Source organism: Lontra canadensis, unplaced genomic scaffold, assembly GCF_010015895.1.
Source record: "Lontra canadensis isolate GAN:19392208 unplaced genomic scaffold, GSC_riverotter_1.0 scaffold2, whole genome shotgun sequence".
NCBI classification, from domain to species: Eukaryota; Metazoa; Chordata; class Mammalia; order Carnivora; family Mustelidae; genus Lontra; species Lontra canadensis.
This window is the reverse complement of record NW_022630996.1, coordinates 30,358,309-30,372,690: the sequence shown is the minus strand read 5'-3', so window position 1 is coordinate 30,372,690 and position 14,382 is coordinate 30,358,309. Positions and strand designations below refer to the sequence as shown.

General features: G+C 34.8%; 1 protein-coding gene across 2 annotated transcripts in view; it reads right to left on the bottom strand.

The window, feature by feature from the left end:
• Nucleotides 1–14,382, bottom strand: part of IMMP2L (inner mitochondrial membrane peptidase subunit 2) — an 859,460-nt gene that overhangs the window by 783,186 nt on the left and 61,892 nt on the right. For both annotated transcript variants that reach the window (XM_032871296.1, XM_032871300.1), the window contains exon 4: nucleotides 6,994–7,097. In XM_032871296.1, coding sequence (XP_032727187.1) covers nucleotides 6,994–7,097 — 104 coding nt within the window. The remainder of the gene's footprint in view (nucleotides 1–6,993; nucleotides 7,098–14,382) is intronic.

The following is a 14,382-nucleotide window of genomic DNA, read 5'->3' as shown; positions in this document are numbered from 1 at the left end:
ATGTTGCCTGTATAACTTTGTTCTTTGACAATTTCCCGTTATTGCTCAAAGGATATAAGATTTAGGAAATGAGTTGAGCAAAAGCTATGAATATCTCCTATAGTTGTATTACCATAAAATCTCAATAATTCAAAATTGAAATTTATGATCACTGAAACATTTCCTAGCTCAGAACTGAGGAAATATTTTGTTGCATAATTAAATGTATAACAACTGTGGAAGCAGTTTATCCTACTCAGAAAAGCAAATTAATATTAAAGACTACCTTAAAGGTACTAACTTGTTGTATGCCTACACAGGGCAGTTACAAAATGAGTTTAATCTATATCAAATACTAGCAATAAATAATAATAAATATTTATTATTTATTATTAAATAAATATTATTTATTTATAAATATTTATTATTACATAAACTATCTTATTTTTTAAAGTATCATTTGTAAATATACTTAGTAATGACTGCAAACTACAATGGGTAATTGAAAGTGCTGAAAACTAAATGTCTCATCAAAATTAACTGCAAAATGGATTTCACTGTCCACCATTTTCACAGTCAATTAATTTTAGAAGAAGGAGGAGGAGGATGAGAAGGAAGAGGGGGAGAAGAAGAAAAAGAAAAAGAAAAAAAAAAGATAAATTTTGCTTATGAAGCTTTCTTTGAAAGTCACAGTCTTTGTAACTTTGTCTTCCTCAAACATACAATATTACCTACAAACTAAGAAAAATATTTGGCTATAAACAAAACGACAAATTGGGAATGAGTACAGATTCAACAGATAAGCATCCACAATTACCTTCCTCCAGCTCAACAGATAACTGGCTTTTAATACAATTAGAGGTCATGATTCAGTATTGTCATTGCTCTGAGCATTTTGTTCAAAACCTGAATTTGTTTTTTTAGCAGATTAATTTACCTTGGTGGATTAAGGGATCTTTAAAGATTTACAAGCACTCAAGACACAAAGGAACTAGCACCTTTCATTTTTTCCAAAGGCTCAATTGTTTCATCTATTTCCCGGGCTGAAGTCTTTGCTCACATTCACTGCTAGAGAGGTAGCCGTCATAGCGGCCATCTGTCAGAAAACGGCAATCAGTTTAGCATGCCACAAACCAGCTGTAGAAATTGTATGCACACTATATGTTCATAATAATGTCTTATCGCTATTAACAAAGAGACTACATTTCATGAACCACTGTATCAGAAATTCATTACAGACATGGGAATGATATGATAGATGCCGAGATATTAGGGCCCACTTGACTTCTTTGCTGAGAATGAGTTAAGTGTCTTCAACCAAACCACCACAATACATAGAGGCATTAGAGTTTGAAGGTCAAGAATACAGGAGTTGATGAGAGGCACTTCAAAACTTTGCTTTTCCATTTACTAGCTGTATGTCCTTAAGCAACTTGCTTATCCTCTCTATACCTCACTGTTCTCATCTACAACATAGGAATAACAACAGTACCTATAGTTGGGGGTGGTTAGAATAAGGATTAAATAAAAATGAATATAGAACTCTTAACCCAGTGACTGGAAAACAACAGTCAATACATATTAAAAACTGTTATGGGGGTACCTGGCTGGCTCAGTTGGTTGAATATGTGCCTCTCGATCTCATGGTCATGAATTCAAGCCCCATACTGGACATGGAGTCTACTTAAAAAACAAACAAACAACTGCTGGGGATACCTTTTTTTCTCTCTCTCATAGACTGCATGTCTTTTTTCTTTGTCTTTGGACCTGATCACCCCAATACTCTTACCAATACAAAGTGTTTCACTATCTTGGGAAGTCTGCCTTTGCTTCACAGCAACTACCCCAGTATTGTTCCACCACAGACTTTAGGATCTCACACTAGCTGACCTTAGACACACTCCAGGAAAGCAGCAGTGGCTGATGGGAAAAGGTTTAGACACAGTGATGTCTGTCCAATAGAAACAGTGCGTGTCACACATTTAATTTTGAATTCTCTAGTAGCCACATTAAAAAAAAAAAAAAAACATTTAAGTTCATTTTAATAAGGTACTTTATCTGACTGCATGTACCCAAAATATCATTTTAACAAGAGGCAATAACCACTTCAGCTGCTCAACAGTCACATTGCCTGCTATGTCGAACAGGACAGGTTCAGAGTCAAGTGGACCTAGGTTCGCATTCTGGCTCTGCTATTCACTTGCTATTTACTTGCTAAATCTCATTTTCACTGTGTTAAAAATAACCATTTCCAGATACTGTTATGAGAATTAAGTAAAAGTGGCATACACAAAGTGCATAGCACAATGTCTGATATACAGGGGTATTCATAAAATGAGAATTTCCCTACCCTCATCTTCTATTCTAGAACTGAACGTGGGTTCAATGTAGTATCATCTATGAGCCAGCCTTAGTTCCTTCTCTTCCATCTGTACTATAAGCTTTAGCCTTTCCTCTACCTGCACAGCTCTCCCTCCTTGCTTCCTGGCAGCAGTAAATGTGACTGTGTGGACTTCGGGAAGCCATGAGTCTCTTAGTCATGACCCAAGTATGGGGTCCTTAGAAACCAAAATGACTTAGGTGAGAGCATTTCCTTCTCTGTCCCTATCTCATCTGCCTGTGGCTTTACCACTGCTACAGCTTCCCCAGCAAGTGCCATCAACAGCAATGCTTCCCCACTGGAACATACACTGACCTCAAAATTTCTAAAGGTAAAGATTTTTCTACAAAATAACTGGCAGAACCCTTCAAAAGTGTAAAGATCAAAACGGACAAAGAACAAATGAGGAACTATCACAAATTGGAGGAGACTACAGGCATTTTAAAAAATCAAAATGAAATATGAGATCCTAAATGAACATTTGTGGGAAAACTGGTGAAACTCACATAAGATCTGTGAGTTAGTTAATAGTATTTATTGTATCAAGGTCAACTTCCTCATCTCAGTAAGTGTACCATGGTAATGTACAATGTTAATTTAGGGGGTATAAGATGAATAGTCTTATACCTTATAATAATATAATAATTCATATAAATTAATAATTAAATAATTAAATAATTAAAATAAATAATATATAATATAATAGTCTTATACCTTATCCTGGTCTAAGGGATAACATGGTGACTACAGCTGATAACACTACATTTTTTCATTGAAATTTGCTAAGAAAGTAGAACTTAAATGTTCTCACACACAAAAGGTAATTATGTAAGGTGACAGATGTGTTAACTCAATGGGGTGAATCCTATCATTATACATATATATGTTATATATATATACATAATATATATATATATAATACATATATATATATAAAATCATCCCACTGTGTGCCTTAAATATCACAATTCATTTGTCAATTATACATCAGTAAAGCTGAAAAAAACATCACTGGAGGTTATATGGGAACTTTCTATACTATTTTTATGACCTTTCTTGAGGTCTAATATCATTTCAAACTAAAAAGCTAGAACACTTTAAAGTGTGATTATTTGAAACTTTATTATGAAGGAAACTCTGTCCCAATGGATTTGTTAATTGACATATCACTGTAAATATGCTACTTATGTTAAGCCTACTGCAGTAAGGCCATCACACAAGTTAATGAAAAGTCAATTCCGAGGTATAGAAAATCCACCTTAATCACCACTATTAGTTCACAAATCCACTAAGAGAATATGATGTCACCTACATACATTCAGTAATACCAAGGACTTGACGACAGCAAGTCATGTTTTATGTGACAAGTAATGTTTTTAAATAAATATACCTTTTGATTTAACATTATTGAATAACATGCTTAAATATCAGCTTCACTGAGACCAACTTTTCACAGAAAGAAAGTGACAGCATAAGATAAGGAAGAGATGCAAAGAGGCATATGCTAATATGTACCCCCTCAGACCCTCCACCCTTTAGGGAACAGCCTTGCTCAATAAACTGAACAAAACCCACTGCAATAGAAAAGAAAGTCTGTTCTGCTACAGCATGTGTTTCTGTAACATGAATTGGCTCATAGGGACTAGGGAGAAAGGGTTTCAATGTAAAGCAGAAGCTGCATTAGTTCACATGGAATTTTTTCCCAGATCATTAATGTGTTACCTCATTAATAATAGCAACTGAAGGCTAAGTACACAAACAGCAATAAGCCAGGAAGGAATCAGTACTATATATTTGATCCTTCTCTTACAAGTGCTTACTGCAAGGTCAACCCTGATCTTTGTTTAAAAAAAAAAAAAAATATATATATATATATATATATACAGATTATATATAATTATATATATATGAAGGCAAAACACATATATAATAATATATAATATATATTATTTATATTATATTATATTATATATACGTGTATATATATATGAAGGTAACACTAAACAATAAGCAGAGAATAAACCTCTGGTATCAGTACATTTTGTACAAAGCTTATAATCTTCTCACTATTTGTAACTTCTGATGAAAATGTCCCTCTGCCCTTGTATACACAGACAAGCTCAACCCTTCCTTACATTGCCTTCCACCAACTTACCTTCACCTATGTCATTTTAAATATATCCTACATATACTGCACTGCTTATTTATTAAAAATTTCATGTCATTTCAATTGTGCTAGCAGTTTTATTGAATTGTTATTGTTTTCTTTAGTGCTCTAGTTACAAAGTTGCATTAGCCCTACTACTTTATGAATTTGCAAACTGCAATTTTCCCAGAAATGTATATATAATAATAAAAATGCTGTATTTCCATATACACTGAATATATAAAGCACTCTCCCAGGATTTTTTTAGATATAAATTGTCTTACTACCTTGTTTCCAAAGATTTTATGTGTCAATGAAATGTGTCATATCAATTTATAAACAAAATGAGGAACTATATCTTCTATTTAGCCTTAATATTACAAAATGGGTCACTCATTTCTTGAATCACACATCTCTTAAATAGATAGAATGTTCTGATATAATAATGATAATTATCATCTAAGTTAAAACCAGACTGATACATTTTGTAAGAAAAGCAAATATTCAGTGTTGACATGAATTAAATATATATTCATGAACATTAATAAAACCAACATCAATCTTTTCAAATGAAGCAGTCTATAAAATGTCTAAATATAATAAGGACATTTAGAAAACATTTTTGCTCACAAAACTAAAAAGATATTTTAAATGTGTTTGGTAAAAAAGAATTTAGCAAAAGACTTTTTGTTTCTTTCTCAAAAAAAAAATCATTGCCTAATAATTATTTGTTGTTAAATAATATAATACCAATCACTAAGCATTCTTTTACATAAATGGTTCCTTCTAGCAACCAGCATTATGAAAGAAAATTTGTGTTATTTGCACATGACAGAAATACAACACATAATTAACTCATTAAAAATACAGTTCGACCCAAGGAGTTATAATTTATTATATCAACCCCAATTCAGATATACTATTTTTAAATTAATTTATATAATAAATATCAATTAGTTTAATAATTACATAAGAGAATACTATTCTCTTTTTCACATAGTCCATAATATGCTAGCATACTTTTATGGACCCAAGCAACCCTGAATTTCAAGGGGCCTTTTTTTTCCCCAATTACCTATTCAAATTTACTTGCTTAGAGATAGTCAGCATGTTTCTCTAGGGAAAAAAAAAAAAAACTGCACAATTGTCCGCTTATTGTGTGACCTCTTTCACTTGGGTGGGTATCCTTCTCCATCACTGACTAAGTGAGAATATAACCTTGTCAAACCAAAGGCAAAAGAATAATGAGCACACAACAGGCTAACCCAGCATGGAAAAGGTTGTTAAGGAGGTTGCAAAACAAAGTACTCTGAATGACAAAACAGAATTAGAGTCCAAAGAGTAGGTTTATATTAAAGAAAGCCCTCAATAACATGAGAAGCATTTAATCCCCACCCTTGGATGTCTGCCATACAAAACTCCATTCAAATGTAATTATTTTATCAGTTAGTAACCAGATTTAATTAATATGTTTTTGAATGAATCCTGGTAAAACAGGCTTCAAGGAGACACCTTAGTGAAACATCTATTTCCACAAAGAGCTAGCCAAAAGTAAGTATGAACAAGTAGATCACGTTTTATGTTTACCAAACAATTACATTCTCATCCAACAAAAAAAACAAACATTCCAATTAAAGAACCAGAAATATAAACTGGAAATCTTCACCAAACACTGGGATTTGACTATCATTGAAACAAATGACAGTAACTGCTGTATTAATTGCTAACCAGATGTACTAACTGCCATCACAGGGAAGCATAGGAAAACATTTTTGTAAGTGGTTGAAACCAGAAATCAGGCAAGTTCTGTTAGTCTTCGAAGTGTGAATTTACTTTTAAAACAAACAAATCTCAAACCTAAACCATTTAAGCACGTGCTGGGTCTATGTATTATATCATTGCATCAGTCATGCACACTTTGGCGTTCTTTTTCTAGATTAAGACTGGAATGAAACTCTTGTTCCTGACCAGTTATACTTTAACAGAGAAACAGTGCCACCTTTTGGTCCCAAACAAAAGCCTCCCGTCTACTAATCTTCCAAACTGCCTTATTTCAGTTCAATCACTCAGACACACATAAAAATGTCACTGAACTTCATGTCGCAATTATCATCTTCTAGAAATATTGTGTACCTACACAAACTAATAAAAATGAAATTAACATTAAGGTTGCTTCTAAGATGCAAAATTTCAAAATAATCCAAACTGATACCAAATACATGTACTTTAGATCACCAATATAATTTCTAACCAACATATCATCAAAGACATTTTACCAAATTCAAGTATGTTGACCAACTGATATATTTTAAATATAAAAGAAAAATCCTTTTTTATAGCATCGTTACATTTCAAAATTGATTTTTAAAAATATATTAATTTAACATGTATTAATTTAGTAATTAGCAATGATATTAACAGCAAATTATCAGTTAAACCAATTATAAATATCTTTATATACAAATGCAAAATACTTCTGATTACTTACACCAATGACACAATGTCACCACGTTGTACTTCAAAATTCCTTACTTTCCAGTGGTTCAAAAGCACCACATCAGATGATTGGCTCCCCCCAGGATTCAAAGAAGGCTAAAAAATAAGGATAAAGAGACACATCTATCATTTGTATTTTTCAATCTTCATGGTTCCTTGCACTTCACAGCTTTAGTGCAGTGCAATAAAACATTTCTAATATAGTAGCTTTCAATGAATTGCTGTTCTAAAGTAACTGCCAATGAGTTTTCAAAAAGACTCATCGGTATTCTTCACAGGTGAAAGGGTGAGGGGGGAATAGATCACCAATACTTATTTGAAAGGAAAATGTGCTAGATATTCAAATCTTTACAAGCTCCGGTAAAGAGGTATGAAAAGCTTTAAGAAGGATTATTTAAAAAAAAAAAAAAAGAGGAGGAAGAAGTGAATCATACCTCCCAAAGGAATATTCAGATGGGATCTAATGCCACAGTAGTGCACATCACTGTCCCATTTGGGAAAAAGAAGAAATAATCTCCAATCAACCAGGGAAATAGCCATATGAAAAAGAGAAGGGAACAGAAGAAACAAGGGATGGACAATTATAAGAGATGTGGGCATTTCCCATGTTGACCTCTCTCTTCTAGAGAGAGCAGGGAGCAAGTGTCCAGGTCCTAGTTTCAACCTAGTAAGTGACCTTCACCTTAGGATTCATAAGAGTCTAGATGTGCCTGAGGACTGATGGGGCAAAAACTGAAACGTGTTTTATGTAAGAATTCATCTGAAGGTCGGGAACCATTAAGGCATAAAAATCTGAGGAACCATGAAGACAACACACCTGTCACTTGGACAGGGGTGCCAAAAAAGCCAGTAAATAACAAGTCTGAAACCTGAGGTGGGAACAGAGAAAATAAAAAGAGAACAGGGAAAACGAGGATAGCTTTCTTGCCATTGACTCTCCAAGGTCTCTGGGCTCGCCACGAGGGGAAAGCGCAGTCTCCGTGGTAGTGGGGAAAGGGCCAAACCACAGTGGAGCGCCTCTACCCTCACTGACAGGGGCAGCAAGAGGACACACAGCCACAGCCCAGGGCAGAAGCCCGGAAAACAGTGGATGCCACACAACAGCCAGCCTCCAGAGCAGGAGTGATACGCTCTTTCTCAAAGATTCCTGAAATTATTTGAAGATTTCCATAAAGCCAATGTGAGCAAAGCTGTAAAAATATTGTGTGGGCGCAATTATCGTGATCTTTTTGTGACTCCCCACATTTTCTCATGGCCAAAATATACTGGACATTTCTGAAGATCTCAAATACTCCCACAGCTTCTACCAACTCCTTTACGTGATATGCCTAAGTATCACTATCTTTATTTTTAAATTCTGGGCTACTCATTTAACTTGACTATCTCATGTAAAATTCAAGACAATTAAATGGAAATTGTCATTCTTTCTTACCAAGAAAGCTTTTCTTTATTTTCTTACATCTTAGTTACCATTTTCCCAGTCAACCAGCTTAAAATCTTGGTTATCTTTTTACTTCATATGGAACCAATCACCAAACTAAGGAGTTTTATTGTTTTCTTCATGAAGTCTTTCACTTATGGTCCATCTTTCCTCTTCCCTCTCCCATTAACATAATTGAAGCACCAACTGTCATATAACTCACCATGTAACTACACTAATCATTTTCACCTCCAACTCAGATTGGAATGATTCCATTTCTTTCTAGCTATATGATTTTGAGCTAGTTGATTTTATTATGCTTCAATTTCCTTACTAGTAAAGTGGTGATAATTAGTAACTTAGCTAATTAGTAATAATACACAATAATAGCCAGTACTGACCAAGTGCTCAACTGTTCTTTTAATGATAACCAGACATAGTGAGTACTTACCATGTGCAAGGCACTGTTCTAAGAGTTTTACAAATATTAACTTACTTGGTGAGATCATTCACTTCAAGGGCATAGAACAGTTCTTGACCCACAGATAAGCTCTCAATAATCTCTATTTTTGGTAATATTTATTAAACAATTTTAATGATAGGTAGTTTTGTGTCCTTTCTCAGGTTCTTCTGGCTCCATAATAAAGAACAGAGCTGATACAGTAGGATGAATCCAAGGGGCTTTTTTGGGCCATGTGCTAGGGAATGGAGCTTTTGCCATCACACAGTAGGGTTAGATTAAAAATTCAGCCTCCATGGGGGTTCATTCTCTCTCATGCCTATTCTCTAACTCCCTCTCTGTCTTTGAGTTCACTATCTTGCTAGTCTTTTTCCCTTATTTCTTTCTATTTCTCCCCCTATACAACTGATGTAATAAAGGTGGCCTAGGGAGAGGCCATCTGAACCATAAAGAGAAAAATCTCCTTCTCATTGTAATTTCACTGGGTTTGTTTCTTTTCCCTGCCATCAGATTAATGAAGAACAAAGTGATTTAATAATCTGACTGCTCTTCCTCAGTCTCTTTTTTTGCTGTTTTTCAAAAGTTTGTGACTATCGCTCATAATGAGAAATGCATTTAACACACGTGGACACACAATTCTAAACAAAATTTCACAAGACAATAATTACCTTTATGACATGTACCCTGATATTTTCTATTCACTCCTAATCTGTTTTGAAAATTCTGTCTATAACCAACCATATTAAGTTCACATCCACTGTCTTGATTTTGCAACTGACTAGTAAGTTGCAATCCACAGTGCTAAAATCATAGCTTTAGACAATTCTTCTTCAACCATTATCCTATGACTGTTGCATTTTTCCAGAATTCCACTTTCAGGTCATTCATTAGGGCTTTTAAATTCTTCCCCTGACAATCTCATCAACATTCTCAGTTGCAAATACCATCCACATACCAATGACGTCTAAATGTATAGTCCCCAAATCACTTTCTTCTCTATCCTCAATCTACAGCACTTCACACTATAGCACGTGCAGACTGTAATGTAATTTTTGTTCACCTGTCTGTCTCTACAACTAAGCAAGAAACACTTTTATCCATCATGGTAACCCATAGTTATTTTATACTCCCAACACCAATTACTTCTCTTAGAGCTCAGAGCTCTAAGTGGTTGCTGGACATCTCATCTGGTTAAGTCATTCCCCTACCTTAAATCCTTCACTAACTTCCTAATACTACCAATATGATGAGCTTCAAGATCAAAATCAAGACATACATGATCTGCAGGACCCTATCATTCCCCATTTACATAGTTCCTACCTGTTAAATTAAACCATAAGTAGCTTATTCACTGACACTCCCAAGCTATCAGATAAGCAAATATTTCTGCCTAAAATGTTCCCTTTTTCCACCTTCTGCCATCTTGTTAACTCACACAGCGAAACAACATTTGCGTCTCATGAGGCAATTTCACAGGAATTCTTTCCTAACCCTCATTTCTCCTTCTCCCTATTCCCAGCTTCAGTGTCCATTACGTAATCAAAACTCTCAAGTTCCCCATCACCAACCTGTGATCATTTCTATCACACATTTAAATATGCATTCTAATTATTGCCTTGTCTCTCTTTCCAAGATCCTGTAAACCTTTTGAGAATATGTTGTTTCTTATGTCTGTGTACTTGACATCTAGGCACATAGGGTGATTAATAATTTTTAGTGGAAAGGATGAGAAATATCAATTATTGAAATTCCCCCCAAACATCCCAAATTAACATGCCCAGAAGAAAGATCATATTCCACTCCAGCTCCCAATTAAATTTCTGTATTCCCCTCCTTAGTTAACAGTATACCATTCACCCTGCTCCACAGACTAAAATACTCCTGAGTTAGCTTCACTTACTTGCTCTACCTTTGGTCTCTCATCATCTGACTGTTCCTCTGCCAAGAATACCTTTCTCCTACTTGGAAAATTCTACTTATCTCTCAAAGCACAGCTTAGATGATGACTTCTGTATGAAGCCTTGAATAAACAAACAAAAAAAATACCTGCAGTTCCCTTATAGAAATTAGGAAATTACATCCTGGTGCTCCAAGCCAGAGGACAAAGAATCCCCATAGACTCAAATCTTGACACTTGGATCCATCTTTTCTTTATAGGATCACTTGTCAACCAGCTTTTCTAACTCCAATTGTTAGAATCAAAAGGTAATGAGTTGTAAACAAAACATCTATGTAGGGAAAAAATCCCAGAAGGAAGCATGTCTAATTTCAAACAGTAAAATATTAGAATCATCAGTCAACACCTGGAAGACCTTGTTTGATTTTATAAAGGAAACAATACAGTTTTCTTTTACCTTTCCTCTCCTCTACAAGGTTACATTTAATCACTCCCCCATCTGTGCTCCCTTTGCTATTGAGGCTGACTTCAATGATACTTGTTAAAACCTCGTTATAGGTACCTGCCTACATACATGACTCCTTCATTCAACTGTAAGCTTTTCACTTGCAGAAATCATGTCTTACCCATGTTTGTGTGCCCAGAAGAAGAGCTGAAAATAGTATTTCTGTATTTAAAAGTTTAAAATATTAAAGGTTTTAAAAGCATTTTTTAAATAAGATGGTTCCTAGGCAATGTACATTATCTAAACGATGTATACATTTCTTCTCATAAAAACATATTCTAGGTAAGTCTAGTAAGAAATCTTTTGTGCTGCATCAAGTTAGGCAATTTAAACACTAGCAATAAAGTTGAGGAGTGCTTTATTATTATGCATAATGAAATAATGCTAGCGTAGAATTCATTATGTGAAATAGAATAAAACAGAATAAAATTTTCACAACAGAATAAAATTTTTTCTTCACTGTTCATTTATGAATAATACTTATCTTATAGAAAAATTTTCTTCAATTGGGAAACTGTTCTATGGGACTATAACAACCATGGTTCTTTGTACTTCAATTTAAAAACTTATTAAAAAGAAAAAGCACTTAAGTTCCTAAGTTTCCTAAAACAACTTTTGAGAAGAAAAATAATGTACTAACTTCAAAATGAAAAATTTATATGAAAATCTCATTCAAATAATGCTATTTCAGAAAAATTAGTAAGTCATGTTATTACTTAGAAATTTTACATCTCACTTTTCCTTGTGGGAATGGCAGTTTATGCTTCAAACAGAGCAAGTAATCTTTTCAAATCAAAGAAGTTACACACATGAAATCTAAATTAAAAGTCATAAACTTTCGGAGACTAATGTAACCAGAGTCTGTATTTTCTTGCCATATTGTTAATACCTTAAATCCCAGATTTGCCAAGACAACATCAAAATTATAACCAACTTAAGATAATCAACTTTGGAAGTAAGAAACCTCAGAGAATGGGGCACCTGCATGGCTCAGTTGGTTAAGTCATTGCCTTCGGCCCAGGACATGATCCTGGAGCCCCGGGGTCGAATCCCTCATTGGGTTCCCTGCTCATCAGGGAGTGTGCTTCTCCCTCTGACCCTCATCTCTCTCATGTTCTCTCTCACTCTCTCAAATAAATAAATAAAATCTTAAGAAAGAAAGAAAGAAACCTCAGAGAATATTTAATCTAGGAGTTTCCACCTCCATTTCAAAAATGTGTGACTATGATACATGTTCCTCCTGGGTGTCAAGGAGATTTTGAGTTGTAAGGAGAAAAACACTGATAATCATTGGGATTACAAACCCCACAGCTGTTCTACCCACCCTTCCTTCAGTGACTGGCATCTTCAAGTGCAATCTATTCATGGGCTCCCACCATGCAGCAGTAAGGTTAAAAATCAACAACTTACCCAAAACCAGACAAAGACCCCATCAAAAAGGAGAATTGCAAACCAATATCCCTGATGAACACAGATGCAAAAATTCTCACCAAGATACTAGCCAATAGGATCCAACAGTACATTAAAAAGGATTATTCACCACAACCTAGCGGGATTTATTCCTGGGCTGCAAGGGTGGTTCAATATCTGCAAATCAATCAGTGCGGTACACTACATTAATAATAGAGAGGACAAGAACTATGTGATACTCTCAAAAGATGCAAAAAAAAAATCATTTGACAAAGTATAGCATCCTTTCTTGATTAAAACTCTTCACAGGGCAGGGGTAGAGGGAATATAACTCATAGAACCATCTAGAAAAAGCCCACAGCAAATATCATTCTCAAGATCAGTAACACAGCAGCGATGTCCACTACTACCACTGTTGTTCAACATAATACTAGAAGTCCTAGCCTCAGCAATCAGAAAGAAAGGGAGAAAGGAAGAAAGAAAGAAAGAAAGTGCATCCAAAAAAGCAAAGAAGTCACACTCTCACTCTTTGCAAATGCCCTGACACTCTCTACACAAAACCCAAAAGTTCTCCACCCCAAAATTGCTAGAACTCATATAGGAATTCAGCAAAGTGGCAGGATATAAAATCAATACACAGAAATCAGTTGCATTTTGATACAGTAACAATGAGACAGAAGAAAGAGAAATTAAGGAGTCAAACCCATTTACAATTGCACCAAAAACCATAAGATACCTAGGAATAAACCTAACCAAAGAGGCAAAGGATCTGTACTCAGAAAACCACAGAATACTCGTGAAAGGAATTGAGGAAGACACAAAGAAATGGAAAAACTTTCCATGTTCATGGATTGGAAGAACAAATATTGTGAACATGTCTATGCTACCTAGAGCAATCTACACATTCAATGCAATCCCTATCAAAATACCATCCACTTTTTTCACCAAATTGGAACAAATAATCCAAAAATTGTATGGAACCAGAAAAGACCCCAAATAGCTAAAGGAATGTTGAAGAAGAAAACCAAACCTGGTGGCATCACAATTCCAGACTATTACAAAGCTCTATTACAAAGCTATAATCATCAAGACAGTATGGTACTAGCACAAAAACAGCCACATAGATCAATGGAACAGAATAGAGAACCCAAAAATGGACCCTCAACTCTTTGGTCAACTGATCTTCAACAAAGCAGGAAAGAATGTACAATGGATAAAAGACAATCTCTTCAACAAATGATGTTGGGAAAATTGGACAGCCACATGCAGAATGAAACTGGACCACTTTCCTATACCATACACTAAAATAGGCTCAAAATGGATAAAAGACCTAGATGTGAGAGAAGAATCCATCAAAATCCTTGAGGAGAACACAGGCAGCAACCTTTGTGACCTTGGCTGCAGCAATTTCTGACTAGACACATCCCAAAGGCAAGGGAAACACAGGCAAAAATGAACCATTGGGACTTCATCAAGATCAAAAGCTTTTGCACAGCAAAGGAAACAGTCGACAAAACTGAAAGACAACTGACAGAATGTCAGAATATATTTGTAAATGACATATCAGATAAAGGGCTGGTATCCATAATCTATAAAGAATTACCAAATTCAATACCCAAAGAACAAATAATCCAATCAAGAAACGGGCAGAAGACAAAGACAGACATTTCTCCGAAAAAGACAAATGAC